The 17343-nt window shown below is 28.0% G+C and overlaps 2 protein-coding genes across 3 annotated transcripts; both read right to left on the minus strand.

Moving 5' to 3' along the window:
- Window positions 1-966: 966 nt before the first annotated feature.
- Window positions 967-7505, minus strand: LOC109609060 (progestin and adipoQ receptor family member 3). The gene is made up of 7 exons (XM_020025681.2): window positions 7340-7505; window positions 6316-6402; window positions 2467-2669; window positions 2122-2278; window positions 1910-2062; window positions 1666-1854; window positions 967-1612 (listed from the first exon to the last, which is right to left on the minus strand). The coding sequence occupies exons 2-7, from the start codon at window positions 6391-6393 to the stop codon at window positions 1379-1381; spliced, it is 1014 nt and encodes a 337-aa protein (XP_019881240.1). The 5' UTR covers window positions 6394-6402; window positions 7340-7505; the 3' UTR covers window positions 967-1378.
- A 1503-nt stretch (window positions 7506-9008) lies between these two features.
- Window positions 9009-13103, minus strand: LOC109609097 (ubiquitin-conjugating enzyme E2-17 kDa). 2 transcript variants are annotated; one of them, XM_020025725.2, is made up of 6 exons: window positions 12968-13103; window positions 12748-12903; window positions 12191-12254; window positions 12100-12131; window positions 11058-11241; window positions 9009-10270 (listed from the first exon to the last, which is right to left on the minus strand). In XM_020025725.2, exons 2-6 carry the CDS (start codon window positions 12769-12771, stop codon window positions 10131-10133), a joined length of 444 nt encoding a protein of 147 aa, XP_019881284.1. In that variant the 5' UTR covers window positions 12772-12903; window positions 12968-13103; the 3' UTR covers window positions 9009-10130. The 2 variants fall into 2 exon arrangements, with proteins under 2 accessions (XP_019881284.1, XP_019881283.1); XM_020025724.2 differs by having other exon boundaries at window positions 12748-13061.
- Window positions 13104-17343: the final 4240 nt, after the last annotated feature.

Here is a 17343-nt window from a genome sequence, read left to right on the forward strand (position 1 = left end):
AGATGCTCAAGCTCAAGATGGACTGCCACTGCCATGCCGCAGGAACATACGCTCTGCCTTTTTGTCGTCGTGAACCTTTGACTAAATGCGCGGGCCTAATTTAATAATTATGCTGGCTCGAAAGTGGATTTTCTTTACGGCCCATTTGAGCCCGGCATCGACAATTTAATGCGATCTGTGCTTTTCGCCACACATGATTAACATGTCATAAAATTCATATGAATTCAATCTATTTTTTTTAGAATTTGCTTCTTTAAATGGTTTTTAAGGAAAACGAATGTTTATATTGAAAAATTGTATCGATTAATTTGGTCGTTGATGTAAAATTGTTTAATAAGTAAATAACTTCGTTGAGTTATCTTTGTATTCCATATTTAATCAATTATTGTTGATTAAGAAATTATAAAAATGAATACTTACTGAATAATTAAATCTAATATTAAACTTCAGATATATAATAAATATCGCAATTAAAAGGTTGCAATTCCACACACAGCAATAAATGATTTAAAATAATAATTAAAATAAATGAAATTTAAATTAATAAATGTAATTTATTTTATTTTTAAAATATTTTTGTATTCTATATCCATCTAGTAAACTAGTTGGAAACATTTAATGTATTATTAATGGTCTCTACGGGAGATCCCCTCTCTCTTTGCAAATCTTACCGCATGCGTGGTTAGATGGCGCTATATAATACGGACTAAATTTGAATTTTTTGTTCACTAGAATTATAAAAAATTTGTCACGTTTCATCTAAAACAACATTGACTTGGTAAATTAACGATTAAGCCTAAAACCGGATTCAGAAGTCATGTTTGTATTTCTTAATTTTAAAATATAAAACCGGATCGAACAGTTGAATTGTTGTTTTTTATTATAATATGTACTAAAATTAGAATTTAACAAGTCAACCATAGAAAGATAATTTATTCTTGTAAAAATGAATCAATAAAACACTGATTAACAAAAAATATATATTAAGAATAATGTACAGGCATTACAAGTAATCCAGTATCACAGATACAATTAAACAAAAACCCACTATCTATCGTGATTATGATAACTACTATAAAATATGGGGGAAAATGGAATAATTTTTGCTGACATCATTTGCGAAGGACTAGATGTTGAAAACTGATTTTAAAAATGTTTGTACTTTTATTTACTGAAGGAAATATAATTTTATAATTGGTGTAGGCGTATAATCCATATGTTCCAAACGATTAATTATAAAATATAAGTACTATTTTATAACAAATTTATTACTATTGAGTCTAAAGAAGAGTTTCTCTTGTAACGGAATGGTCCACTTAAATAAAATTGTAATTAAATAGAAACCTAATATGTCATAAAGAAGATAATCAGTATGAAACTATGGTAATCGCATATGATTGGAACATGCATGATTTAGCCTGTATTCCACGTACATCATGCCAGTATTATGCCAATAATACAGTGCACCAACAACAAAGAAATGCCACCATTGATGAGAATGTCCTATAAAGTCGAATCTGCCTGCAGAAAATCTCTCCGGGATTTTTGTTATGTAAATAAAGAAAGCTGTTCCGCTGATTCCATACATGCCCAATACTCTAGGCAGAAGTAACTGAAAATAATAAAAAGGTAATAAATAAAGTTATGATTTTTTCACTGACTTACTGCTACGATTGGGTTGTCAAAGCCACCCATTAGATAACTCCAATGAAGAGTCGGGATAACTCCATACGCAGCCCATGCAACGAAAACACTCATTTTTACGTACATGTTTACATTGAAACTTGGTACTTGAAGAATCATGGCAAACATAAATATCAATGTAACTGTTATTAAATAAAAATATTGTAAGTCCTAAAAAATTAATTTTATTATTCTGCCATTTATTTATAATAATGATTAATAATACCTGATTACACCAGAAAGCATAGTATATACCAGACGTGTAAATAGCCAACAAAGATAATGCGATACCAAATAAATCGTATGCCAAAAATAAATCACAATCTTTTTCTGAACGACAGTTGAAGGTGTGGTAAAGGGATGACAAAAACATACATGTCTGAAATGGAAAACGATGTAAAAAAATATTTGGTACCTAATTACAAATAATTCTAATACCTGGAAGCAAATTAATACAGCTCCAACAATTAATTTATCACTAATTGAAGCATGTATCCTCAAAAATATAAGATCCTGTATCGTCAGCGCTACAAAGAGAGCCAATCCAAATATATGCGACCATATGTTGATTGTCTCATTTGTCCACCACATAACACTACAATAATAAATTTTAAACAACACAAGACAATGCGTTATTATTATTTAAAAAGTTCCTCAAAATACATTAAATTAACACTTACATGTGTAAACAATAAGATTTAATCGACTCGATTATTGCAAAAGAGAAACTCAAGGAAGGAAGCCAATACATTTGGCAGGCCTTTTACGTTTGTTTGTTCATACCTTTCTATACACATGTTTGTGTCTAATATGCCTCTGTATCCCTTTAAGATGTAGATATTATGTTTGATATATTCGGGTGCTTCTTCGTAGGTAAGTAATCGCCTACATTTTTCGTAAGAAAACTTGCTGTCGTCGTCACTTTTTTCATTTTTGCAGTCTAGATCCTCCAACAGTGATTCAGTATGGTCATGATGGCCGCAAACCTGTAAATTTCTTTGATTTACTATTATATGTATTTATAAATAACATACAGATGAAGTTGTTTTCGTTTGTAAAACCACAGATATCATTATTAAGATAAAATTAACAATACGACACATATAATATTATTATGTAAGTTACATGGTTTAAATAATAACAGTGGTCATATGTATTGCAATTACTAAAACTTTCATTTCTACACCAGTTGCAAATTGCTTAACAAGTCTGACTAACAATTTCCAGAGGATACAAGTACCAAACATTTCCCTGTCATTAAACCTTGCAAAAGTGATTTCTTTCAGGTTGTATTTAGAGTTTGCGAAATTATTATTTAATATTTACAAAATATGAAACATCGTGTTTCGTCCTTAATGACGTGTTTAACTTCTAGACTTCGGTGGTTTCGAAATTATGTGAATAATTATTTGTAATTATTTGTATGAAGTACTATTTTTTAAGGTGCGCATTTTAAAAATTCCAAATGTTTTGTGCGAAGTTCATTGGACTATTAATAAACTAATGGAACCGTTTGTAAGCGAGTGAGAACAGGTTTAGTATTTTAATTTCCCATCTAAAATAAGGCGTTAAAATTGACTCTCCCGCCAGAAATCTTTGTTTCCAAGTGGATTTGGCCACAAATAGCAGCGCCCAGACGATCACATAGTGCCTTAGACCTCATCATAACTCTGTTCTCCTGATATTTTAGTGTGGTGTACGACACTGACGCCACAAGACTGACAGCTGCTCATAAACAACTGACAACCGTTCAAGCACCTGTACGCGGTAATGATGGCGATTTCGGGACTATTGCCGGTTTAAATAATTTCCTGCCTGAACAAAATTCTAACGTCACACGCTCATGGCGACGATTCTAGCAGGAATACAACGCAGATTTACGCCTCGCGCTTCTGAATTCCTGGTATAAAAATCTTTGAAGTAGCGAAGTTTGCAGGAATCTTCGATTATTAATTATTTCGTGGGGGGAAATAAATTAATAAACAATTATTGCAGGACGCACAGTGTATTCGTATTGCGAAAACATAATTATTGATTTATTTAATGCACAACTGGTCAACTTCGAGAATGTAGATATAAATTTCGATTAAATATAATGACAAATACACCAAACTAAACTATTTTTGTCTTATTATAAAAATGTTTCTAGCATGTAGGTATATGGTTAGTCATAATCAACTGTGCGCAGATGTGTGTGGCATCTGTGTCACTTGCTGTTCTCCTAATAAAATTGAGCCATATCGCAACACCAACACCACTAGTGCAAAGAGAAGAAGGAGCACGGAACAGCGATGTGGCAACAAAACTTGGTTTGGGGCTATACTCTGTCTATTTTGCGTACAATTTCGCAGGATTCGATTATAAGGTTTGCCGTTCATGCATTCCTGATATGGGCACCAAGTATTTCGAACAGGTGAAACAGGTGTGCTCTACCTTGAAGGACAATAGGACGACGAACAAAATAACTCTTGCACTTCTGCAAACCTGATATTTTCAATTTACGTACAGAGGAGAAGTTTTGTCGACGGGGAGTCAGCATTAATCAATTAAACATGTTTTGGAAAGTTATAATAAATTCATTCTGTTATCGAATCTGTACCAAATAAATTTAAAAAATATCCAAGTTACTTTAATTAATTAGGAAAAATGTTTTCTTTTAACTTCTGTAAACCTGTTATACTAAAATACTGAGCTGAGGTGATTTTTAATTATTTCACTCATATATAATTTAGATAAACTCGGCATTCTTTTATTTCCAGTATGTAATTTAATTAACACCGTATAAACAATAATAAATAAATTATATATTTTATTATTTTTATATTGTAAAATTTATAATTATTAAATATAATTTAAAATTATTTATTTCGAATAAACTGTTATTATTAATTATCTAGCTAGTTTAATTTTGAAAGAAATACAATAATCAAGAACTAAAGTATTTACAAAACAATATTTTTCTTAGTAACCACGATAACAAAATGACTTTTCATGTTAAAATAAACTTAATTGCATTTATCTAAGGCAATTATCAAAGAAAATGAAAATGAAAAGTGTCAGCTTAAATGCATGCAAAATTATTCGATATTTTAATTATGTTTATATATGTATAGGAGGCTTCTGCCAAATACGTGCCTTGAATTGAATTTAGTGTTATGCAAAATATCTGGGTCATAAGGTGACAATTTGATTTAAATTATGTTGTAATTATCAATAATTTATACAGTTCAAGGTTAAAATCTACCTGTTTAGTTTTCATTCACATAGAACGAAAGAAATTAAAAATAAACATTCAACAACCTTCGGTGTTTATTACAAATAGATGCGCCCTTGGATATTTAGAAACTTCATTTTCAAAATTCATATACTAGTCTGGTATAAATTGTGTAATGATTTTATTTTGCATTAAGACAATTTAACTCGTTATTAGATAGATATAAAATATACTTAATAATTCGAAACAATAAAAAAATAGATAAAATTTTTAACTTGAAAAATGTAGTTTCAATAATTAAAATAGATATTTTGATAGTCTTCAAAAAATAGATCAGTGTTTATTAGTCACTAATAATTGAAGAAATCGTCGGAAAAGTAAAATTGCTAGCAAAGAGGAAAAGAAAGTGACCATTTAGTGTGCCAAGAACGTTCCAGATGAAAGTTGTGAAGCACGTTACATTCATAGACACGTTTTTAAGCTTACAAAATATTACTTGAAAAAATGTTTAAATTTCTTTGACCTCAAACTATTTTTTATTTTAATTTACTTGGACTACATTATCATGATTAGACATTATGATGACAGATATTAATGTATTGTAATTTGTATAAATAAAATAATATAAATCATAGAATAAAATAGAAGTTTTGGATTACCAAATAGTTATTAGTTATATTGTTATAACTAATTAAAGGACATGCCTTTGTCAAGTGTTTAAATAAATTTTTTGATTGCTTGCGATATTTAATTATTATATGTTTATATTATAAAATCTTCCTTTATGCAATACAATATTGTCAAATAATATTTTGTGGTATTCTGAACAAGTAGACCAAACCGTATCGGTTTCCTGATAATGAGAATCAGTATTATTGGAATGAAAGGAAGTTTTGAAATTATAATACAATACTGGTTCATTAAATATTTGTGAATTATATCAAAGAAAAATTAGGTTTAACCGCCTTGATAATTAGCTAATTAGGTTAACTTGTTTGATGTGCAGATAGAGGTAAATAATTATTGTTCATCTTTTAAAAAACTATTAAATAAAATTAAAAAAAAACTAAGCGTTAAGTTAAAATAACGGTAACTATATCGAAAAATTATGTGTTTTAGACTTAATTTTCAGGTCTATTTCATCTAGAAAGTATCCCATTTCATTCAACTAATATAATTCTAAAATAAAATTAAAATAATTATTTTAAAAATGAATTAGTTACATAATTTTGTATTTTAAAGAGTATAATAAAGCAAATATGTAATTTTATTCTGAAATTTTATTATAAATATTGTGACTAAATTGATCACCAACAAATCTTATTGTTAGACAATATAACATATGAAAATTGATAGTTTTTAATGCGAATACTGCGAGTCAGCTTTCACTAAGCAGGAAAGTCCTGAGGTTCACTCACCTTTTCTGTACAGCAGGTTTCATTGTCATTATCGTCGGTCTTCTGGATGTCGTGTTTGGCGCAAATTGTTACCGTCATAACTTTAAACTGAAAAATATATTTAATTATTGTATGATTCATTTGAAAGTATTTTAAATTTTTAGAAAAGAAATTTTATTATCAGTTCTCAATGGAGTGAAATTTATATTTTTTGTTCTCAATTTCCCGAGAGTCCCTTCACATGCTAAAAGCTATTCAACATTGCATTTAATTGAGATAAACAATCATAACTATTACTGATCTAATTGTGCACCAATAAAGAGAGTTGAAAGTGAATTTACTTACTTAAAAAACGATACTTGTCCAAATATTTATAATAAAGCAGTAAAAGTACGTTTATTATTATTGAATTTATGATTTTAGAAACTCATCTTATAAATAATATTGATCTCTAAAAAATCTAACTATAACAGTCTAAAAAATTGCTATACAATAATATATTATTGTATTATATATAAACTCGATATTATTTGGTGAAACACTAATTGCAAGTACAAGGTTAATTAGAGAAAAAGATTACGTTACTTTTTGATTTCTTTCCAAATCTGAAATCTTGGACGCAAGTGAGCATTATGAAACGACTATCAAGTTGTTTAACACCACCTTATACAATTTTGAGACATCGAACATGTTTTGCGACTGTAATTGAAATGCTAAAAACTGTATTTGTCAGTAAAAAAATATAATATAGTTTATCATGAATGGAAATAAATATAATGGTATTATCTATTGTTATTTTTAAAAGGCACTATAACTTTTTACAATATCATTATTTTAGATTACCAATTGTTAGTACTTTACAATTTACAGAAAAATATTAAACTTACGTATATTTTATTCACAATAGCTTTATATTTTGGATTATTAGATATTTTTTTATGTATGTGTAGAACATTACATTAAGTTTGTCGGTTTTATATATTTTATTTGTAAATGGTAACCATAATAATTATAAAAAAAGTTAAAATGGAGAGAAAAATCTTACCAAATATGCAAGAGGTATCCAACTGCAAGTAAATTGAATTGAAACAAAACACCACTTTCTAACATGCGAACCAAAACAAAAACCACAGAGTTACATTCGCGATGTGGTCTGTGTTGGTACGCGTACTTCGCACAACTGGCAAGTACCACAATCCGATCGTGTATTACCCAAGTTACGACCTCAATCGCATCACCTTTGCTTCGTAATACGAATTACTTTTTACATCTACGAGTCTTCTGTTGGCTTGACAGGAGTTCGTTAGTTACTTCAATGGAAGTGGTGAAAGTTTATCTTCAATTGATTATGAACTTTTTATTTAAGAAAACCTGCTGTTGGAAAAAAATATTTATTTGCTTTTGATTTCTGGACATTATGTTTTATTGAAATTGAAGAAAGGTTTATAGAACTATATGGATAATAAACAATGACTGAATTAAGTTAGTAAATATTTATACTTAATTGGCCTTATATTTTTTTACACATTACACATATAATTATTCGTATTAAAAATATAAAAAATATAATATAATATGTTAATCCATAATATCATAAATATACTATTTATGATATTATGGATTAACAAATTTTATATTATCTTCTATATTTTTAATATGTATATTTAGTTGTTCAGTTTTTTTGTGTCTATGTTTCTATTATGATTAGTTTTAGATTACCAGTACATTAAAATTTAATTAAAATTTTTGAGTTCATTAAAGAACTGCTGAAAAAACAAGAATAAATTATATATTAGGTGAAAAGTAAGTAAAATATAGTAACAGTGTTGTATTCAAAGTGTTTGTACTGCTGGTACTCATGTATATATATATATATATATATATATATATATATATATATATATATGAAAATTATTGAAATACTATTTTTATTGTTCGTTTTATCTCGTTTCAAATATATATAGTACATGTCGTGTACCCGGTCTTCAACGTGTTAAACAAATATATATTTTAGCAGTAAAAATTCGACGTTACTATATAAGAAAATGGGAGGAATTTTGAATTGATAATTTAAAAAAAATATATGGTGTGAAATTTAGTAATTCATTACAAGAAATTTTCAAAAGATATCGGTATTCGATTTGTCGCGTTGACAGTTTTTGAAAATTTTGAAAAATTTGTTGGCCCATACTTAATAAGAATATTTACATTATTGTACCTACTAGAAAACGAAAATTTCAAATTTTTCTTGATACTAGCACTGATCATCTTAATTAATCAATCCATTTATTATTGTTATTTATTTATGTTATGGAAGTGGTTTTGTAAAACAAATGTAAATTAAGTCCAATTTTGAATAATGTTTTTCACATTTTCATGTAATACTATATTTGTGTAGTGTATATTTTCATTTGAAATAATTTAATCATTCAGTGTAAATATCAAATGACTTAAAAACATTTCATATATACTTACCTATTCCCGACTATAAAAAAATATTTTTTATAGAAAAAGAATAACTAAAATGGACTAGATGAAATAAATAAAACTAATAAAAATTTATTAAGAATTTGACTATTTTATTTCCCATAAAAACCAAATAGCAATAAAATAATTTAGAGTAACTATAAAAAGTTTATATACACATCTTCACTTTTAGTATAAACTTGAAATAAGTCACCAGCACAAAACACTAAAAGTAAAACACAACACAATTGTATTTTAATATTTAATGTCCTGATATTGACGAGAGAAAAAAATATATAACAAATATGCCTAGCTTTCTTATTAATTAATAAAAGTTGATATTTTACACTGAATAATTTAAATAAACGAAATTGTGTACGGTACGCTTAAAAAAGTGGAGGAGATAACCCTGCTAAGGGGTCCCGGAAATCAGATATGAATAAGGGAAGCAATATCTTATTTACTACATTCAAATATTTTACACATTATATTTATGTATAAAAAGTTTTACAGTTTTAAATGATATTACAGTCATGTCTGCAACAAAAGAGAATTCATTACAAAGTCTAAAATAAATATGTAAAAAAGGATTTATAAATTCAATGTAACAAAAAAAAACATCCGATATTTGTTTATGGTTTGTGGTAAACTAACATGATAAATTCTGACGACAGCAAATTAATCACACAAATGTGCAGAAAAAACTCTAAAAATCTGTGTGTGGCTTAAATTGCAAGTGCACGTCAATCAGAAGACATACAAACGCAGTAACAAAAGGGTAGTTTGCAAAAGAAGTTGTAAAGAATTACACTATGGTGACAATTAAATATATTGTTGATATACACCAGTCATGAATGCAGAAAAATTGAAAAATATTTATTATAGTACACCTAGTTGAACCACAAAACCTACATATTAATTTATCTAACAATTATATTAGTATATGAGTGTGGCAGCCACACGTTGGGCTGAAATTCCGGGACCCGGCTTGGACGGAGGTACGAGAAAACATTTGTGGGATGTTTACCAGAGCCGTGTAAACAATCGACAGACATCTTCTCTACTCCAGCAAGGAGGCCGGCCATGGGGGAAAAAATGCAACCCAACACTAGTCCTTACAACCACAATATATTAAAAACAATTGAAATGAAAATACTACTCTGTTGTTACAGTTATAAATTGTTGATTTTTAATGTTTTATATAAAACCACCTACAATATTGTGGTAGAAGGTGGGGAGGAGTACACAGTCCAAAGCAAATGTACAGTTGACAGAAATATGAAGGCTGGCTCATCCCCTCCAAGTGTTGTTGAATGAATAAAGTTGTTTTTCATCTAACATGTGAAGTGTGGGGTTTCTGGGCCGGGGCATCACATAGCATACTTGCGAGTCCACTCGCGCGCTAACTCGTTGTACTTTTCCCGATCAGTTTTGTATATCCTAGCAATTTCTGGAACTAGTGGGTCATCTGGATTTGGATCACACAGAAGTGAGCAGATTGATAACAGTACTAAAACAGATACTTGAAATTAACAATTGGGCTTTTACTTACTGTGTTATGTCATTTCTTCCACATTTTCTGGACAACCTTTTCCTCATTCTTATACAAAACCATTTCCAATTTCTACCACATTGCTAAAACAGTATATGCTAAGAAAGCAGCTTGGATAATATTATAAGTGGCTAATATTTTAAATTTTACTATAAACTGCTTAATTAACAAACACATATTTAGGATGATGATTGGCAACTGTTGGTATATGGTACAAATATTTCAGTTACTATTTAACCTTTATGAAAATAAATGTATAATAAGTAAGACATAAAAATTACCTGAATTTTATCAATTAATTTATTAATTACTAAATAATATTATATTGTTATGAAAACAGTTTTATCATTTTGTTTGTAATGTACTTAGGAAAATATATCTTTTGATTAGAAGTCCAAATAATTAAGATCCTGAGATAAGGAATATCATACAAAACAACTCTACAATTAAAATTTATAGAGATAAGAAATCTCACTAAAGGATAGCTGTAATTGTAGTAAAATCATAGAATAACTGTGTTTTGGGGGATCCCAAATAACATACATTATTTAAAAATAATTTTCTACAAATTGTGGACAGCTATTTTTAATATAGTATCCTACTGTTGGTTTGTGTATAAAACAGAAGTTATTGATCTCCAGTTTATTAATTATTTTGTTAGAAAACGTGCAACACAAAAAAATTAACATCATACATAAATATTTTATAATATGTACATAGTAACTGTACATACAGTATATCATACCTTTTGAAATTGTGAGTGCTGGCGACCACTGAGAACGTAAAATATCGAGGCAGATGCTACCATTACTATTTATATTTGGATGATAGATTCTTGTTGTAAACGCCACCTTAGGAGGTTTGAAAGGATAATCTGTTGGAAAGTGTATTGTTAAGAAAAATACTCCCCCTTGATAAGGACTGTCAGGCTGGAAAAGAAACAAATAATAAATCATAATTCAGTGACAAAATTTAATAATTTTATATATGTATCAAATTGAAATAACTAAGGTGAATTGATATGTTTACTTTCAAATATAGTCTAATTACAGTCATGAAAAATATTGAAAATAATAATAGAGATAATTAAATATAAATGTCAGTAAACATTAAAATATTTGAGTGGTTATCCTTTAAATACAAACGCTAATTTTCGAAAAAAAAAAAAAAAAATTAAAATAAAATAGAGAACAATGGAATTTAGTTGTTTAAATAACATTAAAGTAATACATATTTTAAATTATTTGAAAGTTAATGTAAAAGATTTATCTATGCAGTTCAGTTAAAAACAGAATAAAAATATAGCCACTATTTGATTGTAAATTATGAGGTTGAAATTATTTTTATAAAGATATAATAATCAATATTTTCAAGAGTGCTTTATAATACTACTGTCAAATACAATCCTTAAGATAATTCTAAAAATAATTCTGTAACTATAAATTAATATTCACATCATTGAAGGAATATTTCCCATTATGAAAGTAAAAGATTTTAAATTATAACCACACAAGATATCATAGTTACAATTCACTTTAGTTATGACTCAGAAAATGAATCATAATTAGCACAAAAAATAAATTTTAGGGGAAACTACAGTTTCTACTTATATATTGTTTTTGATACAAATTAACAAAACTTCGTGATTAGATTATGCAACATTGAGTGAATAAAAATAGGTTAGTCAACTTGACCTTTCTTTTTAACACTCTTAATATCACAAAAAACGTTTTAATCAGTTCACATCTTCAATGAATTCTAAAAAATATGTAAGAAATTCAACTTACTGGTCCCATTATAGTGGCTTGCCAGTGAAATACTGTAATAAAAAAGTAAAAATCAGTTTCTTTTGTAACCTAGCTTTTTTTTCCTACTCACAGTCATCTCCAACAGGACCTGCTGAACATTGTGCTGGAGGGTCTCTGCCGAGGTCCTGTAACTCCTAGAAAGAAGAAAAAAATAGGTTAATACTATACAGTAGTAAGTTAATAATAGACATCTGAAAGTCAAGCACCTAATATGGTGAGGTTATACACAATAGATGCACCTGGTAATTTTAAAAAAGTAAAATATAAGCGTCATTAATGAATCAAAGTGATTTTTTTCATTAATTGAAAAATGTGGTTTCCAACCGGAACCTTCTTTCTTTACGTTACATCCGGCAGTGCAGGCGAAATACGAAACGGATTTTTACAAAAGAACTGTCAATTTCATTAATATTTAACGAAAAAACGAGGGCATTCCGCAAAAACTTTACGTTCGGCGTGGTCCGATGCGAGTATATCCAGTTTTCAAGAGGAAAAAATGTGCTCCAAATAGATTCACATTGCTCCATCACAAAATCGTTAAGGGCGTTTAACTGCCACAAAAACACATTTAACGTCACAAACGATCATTTTTAACTTATATCACTGTCAGTTTAGAGTTCAACATACCTTATTAATTCGTTTTAAAGCCATTTGATGGAGTGTATGTGTAATAAATACTGGCTTTTCACCAGACAATGAAACGACGAGCCAAGGACCTCTGATAGAAGATTGCAAAGATGGCCTCCTTCAAAACTCACACACGACGTATATCAAATTAACAATCTACAATATTATCAAGTAACAAAACTTCGAATCGTTTGCACACTTTTCTAAAACTAAATATTACGAAAATTCAACCGTCTGCAGGCACCCCGTCTGTATAAATTTTCAAGTTTATATTGCAATGTTCGAGAAAAGATGACTGATCACTTCCGTGGCGAATTACCGTATCGGTAATGCAGGAATTTGACGTACGTGCCGGCACCCGGCTTGAGCTATCAAAGGACAGGTGGCGAGTTGCCCCTGACATCTGGCAACCCACCGTTCATTATTTGACGTTCAATATTATACGCGGTGTTTTGAAGTTTAATATAAGGTCATAGTCAAACAATGTTTTTAAAGTACATATTAACATAATTATTTATAATGTATTGTTATGTATTACAATTACTTAATTAAAACAAATGAATAATTGGAAATATATTTTTAAATATTCTTTATACTGCTTGTAAATGATCATCAATAAAATTCTCCAATAGAAATTTTATTGAAATTATTAATTAATAAAAATTACTAAAAGGTAATACACTTTTCATATAAATATTCTTCACCAGTCAATTGTATTTATAGAAAAAATCTAAATGTTTCCACAGATGTAGTTCCGAGTAATTTTTAAAATCATGATCATAAGTTGATACATATAATAGTGGCCATAATTATAGCAACTTATTATAATATTTAAAAAAATATGAACTGTACCACTTGTACTGAATGGCAGTACCTAAATGTTCATTGTTCTTTCCGTTGTCTTTGTGTCTACTATGTAACTGATCAATCTAATTTTATTCTTTTAAAAATTGCGTACTTTTATTATTAATTATAGCTACTTTTTACTTTATGATTTTTTATTACTCTCTGAAAATTTAAATTGATTATTTACTAGTAGTCTTTTGAAAACGGAAGAAAAATTATAATTCAGCGTCCGAGAGAATAAAAAAATTGCAAAGAGTTTACGGCTAAATAAGTCAATCGTGTCCTGTATTATTAATAAATTTTGAAAAACTGGGTAAGTGGTAGTTACGAAATAATTTGATTGAGTTCAATAAACTTGATATGTGCATAATTCGAATGCCAAGAAATAATTCAAAATTATCGTCTACTAGAATTAAAATCAACCTGGAGGAAATGGGACTTGCTGAAATTGTGAGATGTGGATGGGAATTTATATCACCTCAAATTCTTTCCAAATTCCAATTTATACAATATAAATATACTACTTTTTATAACATGGTATAAAATAAACCAAATTAATATTACTTTAACAGTTCGCATTAAATAAAATAGTTATGGCTAAAATATTTAACATTTATAAAGTTGATATAAAAATGATCACTTTTGTATCTACACATGTAAGTGCACATAGATGTCCAGATCTAGATCTAGAGAATTGTAATTATTTAACAAACCTGCTGCTAGCGTATCGATATTCAGTAATGGTGAGTGACATTGCAAAAAATATAGTAACGCAACGTCTGACTAGACTTTCGCTGGAGTGTTCTAAAGACTAAATTCACTTAAGTAGTGTAGTAGTAGTGATCATACGTCACAGACACACCGACAAAACGGATTTGTCTTGACCTTGTGTTTAAAAAATATTGATAATGACGTTTTTCAGTCGATAGGCCAGCCTCCAAAAATTTCAAGGTGGTAGATTTCGATTTCCTGTCTTAAGTGATGGAATGTGTTAAAAGCGAAACGAACAATTAATATGTTGCTTTGCAAGTTCAACAGACTGAAAAATATAGGTGTCAGTTTGTAAAAGCGGATTTAAAAGTAACATAGTTTCTAATTTATCCTTGGATGGATTTTGATAATTTATTTCAATTTTTCACATATGTATCATGTTACGAAAATTTTTATTGGCTAGACCTTGTTTAAATACATACAAAAATACAAACAACTAGAGCTTTAAATATATAAGAATTCGGTTATTCGCAATTGTGTAATAAAAACATTTATCTTTTTGGAGAGCTTTAATTTAATTTTTTTAATTGCAAAAACAAGAGAAATGTATAAAATTATGTAAAAAACAATAGTTGATTAACATTTTACCATTAGACGAGAAAGTGGTACTATCAAAGTACTAACTGAAACAAATGATTATACTGAGGAAATAAAAACTAACTCAGAAATGCATTAGAAAGATACACATTGACGCTATCTAATAAAAAAGAAGAGTAAAATTAACACAGGGAAGTTTAGTTCACTTTTTCTATTCAAAAGTATATCATATCACAAACAAAAGTCCAAGTCGAATAAATTGTTTTTTAAAAAGTTAAATTATGAGTGTAAACTTATTTATTTTTCTTATAAATGAATGTACATTCTTGATGTAATTACCTTATTAAAAAAGTGTTTGTCATTCCGTAATGTAGAAGAGAATGTTGTTTAATAAAATGCAACATATAGGGAAGAGCTAATAAATATTCTATTCAGTAAATACACGCATAGATTGATAAAAGAAATATTGTAACATCTCATTGTGTAATCATACTGTGAAGTTGCCATGCATTAAATTGTAATTGCTGCAAGTAAACAATAATATTAATACTAAGTAATTAAATTTTTCACAAATAAATTAATATTTTGAAATAAATTGATTAGTAAATTTGTTAAATTAACATTTTTTTTATGAAATATGATTGTTTACACTTAATTACTAAGGTATCTGTATATTAAAATGTTCACCATATAAAATGATTAGAATATCCACAACAGAATAAAATGAGGAAGCAGATTTAAAAAAATTAGGCATGCGTTGAGAAATGTGTTACATTGGAAAGTGAATCGTAAAATTATCATAATCGTATATCAATATCACATATGTTTATTTAATTATATTTAAACTTCATATGAATTTATATAAATTATTGTGAAATTACACCTAAATATTTAAATTTAAATTAATTCGAGGAAGTAATCTTTATAAATTTTATAAACTTTATAAACATTATAAACTTTATAAACTTTGATTGTGATCCATAAGCAAACGTACATCAATATTTTAATTAATTGATGTAGTGTGTCGTGTTCAGTTTTGATTAATAACAGAGTTATTGATTCTCGTTGTATTAATGTTAAGTTGAATTAACAAGCAATTTCAAATTATATCGAATTTAATAGTAACATTGACCTACAAATTCTGATTCTGATGTCAAATTTCGAATGGTGTCCGTTTGTAATACATAAATTGGACACACAGAGCAAACCAATAACAGTAACAGTAAGTTACTAAGTAAGTCTTAGTAACAATTTGGTGATAAATCTTACTCTATGAATTTATTTATTGTCTATTCAGAGAAACTCAAGGATAATGTTACGTAATTTTAGAATTATAAAATTTAATTATCTAAAATGCCCTAAAACATGTTTTATTTTCAGTTATAATTTTTTACTATATTAATTAACTCGTAAAAAATGTGCTAATTTTTGTTAAAACACGAATAACTTTTAATACTATATTATATCTCAACATCAACACATTTTTTAGCCCATTTTATATCGAATAATAGCCATAAGGTTTTATAGTAGGAGATACTATTTAACGCCTGCCTAATTCAGGTGACCTTAATTTCAAAACGTGATGTACACCTGGATTATTTTTAATTTGAGACAAATAATTGAAATCATTATAATTAGAGAATCAACTGGAAAAAAGGTTAAAACAATTGTTTCTCAAAGTACCATTAAATTCACTATTTAAGGTTGAATTCGTGGCAAGTATTTCTATATTTTGCTTGATCTTAGTTAAAATTATAATAATTTACATGACTTGAACAACTACAAATAAAATTAATATGATTAACAGAATATAATTATGATATATAAAGAATGGCCCATTGTTGCTTTATTTTATATGTAGAATGAATATTAAATTTTGAAATCCCGAATATTTTAATCTACATTTACCATTACACATTTTTCTTTACTATTTTTAATAAGTTTTTAATAACCGAGATATTTGAATTATTATTGAACCAAATAGATCATTTACATGAGTTCCTTCAAAAGAAATCCCCATTTCTATCACATATTTATTAGGATTTAGCTAACAATAACTCAAAACACATCGTTGTTAATTTTCTGAAACTCGTCATTTGATCGACTCCTCTGTACACTAATATATACTAATATTTCACTTAACTTCAAATTAGAATCGTCAACAAAAGCTCAAATGAAAGTGAGAGAGTTTTGATATGTTATTAATAACAATTATACCAACTTTGCATACTCCACTAGACTTACAATTTCGTTTGACTCAGATATTTTGAATAAAAATGTACTAATAATTCAAATAGCAAATCACACAAATGTGGACAAAAATTTTAAATGGGAATATTAAAAATAATTGTTTATAATGATGATGATGTCATCTTTATGTGGTGCCATCTAATAGTGAATGGTAGTTACTACTACGTTAAATCATTAAACAGGTAGATAATT

This window comes from Aethina tumida, chromosome 3 (assembly GCF_024364675.1).
Source record: "Aethina tumida isolate Nest 87 chromosome 3, icAetTumi1.1, whole genome shotgun sequence".
NCBI lineage: Eukaryota > Metazoa > Arthropoda > Insecta > Coleoptera > Nitidulidae > Aethina > Aethina tumida.

What these genes read in the sequence shown, in the direction of transcription:
- LOC109609060 (XM_020025681.2), bottom strand. Translation starts at nt 6,393, where the DNA reads ATGACGGTAACAATTTGCGCCAAACACGACATCCAGAAGACCGACGAT. An exon ending in AAACCTGCTGTACAGAAAAG is followed by an intron (nt 2,670 to 6,315) that starts GTGAGTGAACCT and finishes AGAAATTTACAG; the next exon opens with GTTTGCGGCCATCATGACCA. An exon ending in CTGTATTAATTTGCTTCCAG is followed by an intron (nt 2,063 to 2,121) that starts GTATTAGAATTA and finishes TTTCCATTTCAG; the next exon opens with ACATGTATGTTTTTGTCATC.
- LOC109609097 (XM_020025725.2), bottom strand. Translation starts at nt 12,771, where the DNA reads ATGGCTTTAAAACGAATTAATAAG. An exon ending in AAGCCACTATAATGGGACCA is followed by an intron (nt 11,242 to 12,099) that starts GTAAGTTGAATT and finishes TTTCTTTTCCAG; the next exon opens with CCTGACAGTCCTTATCAAGG. An exon ending in AGCACTCACAATTTCAAAAG is followed by an intron (nt 10,271 to 11,057) that starts GTATGATATACT and finishes TATCTGTTTTAG; the next exon opens with TACTGTTATCAATCTGCTCA.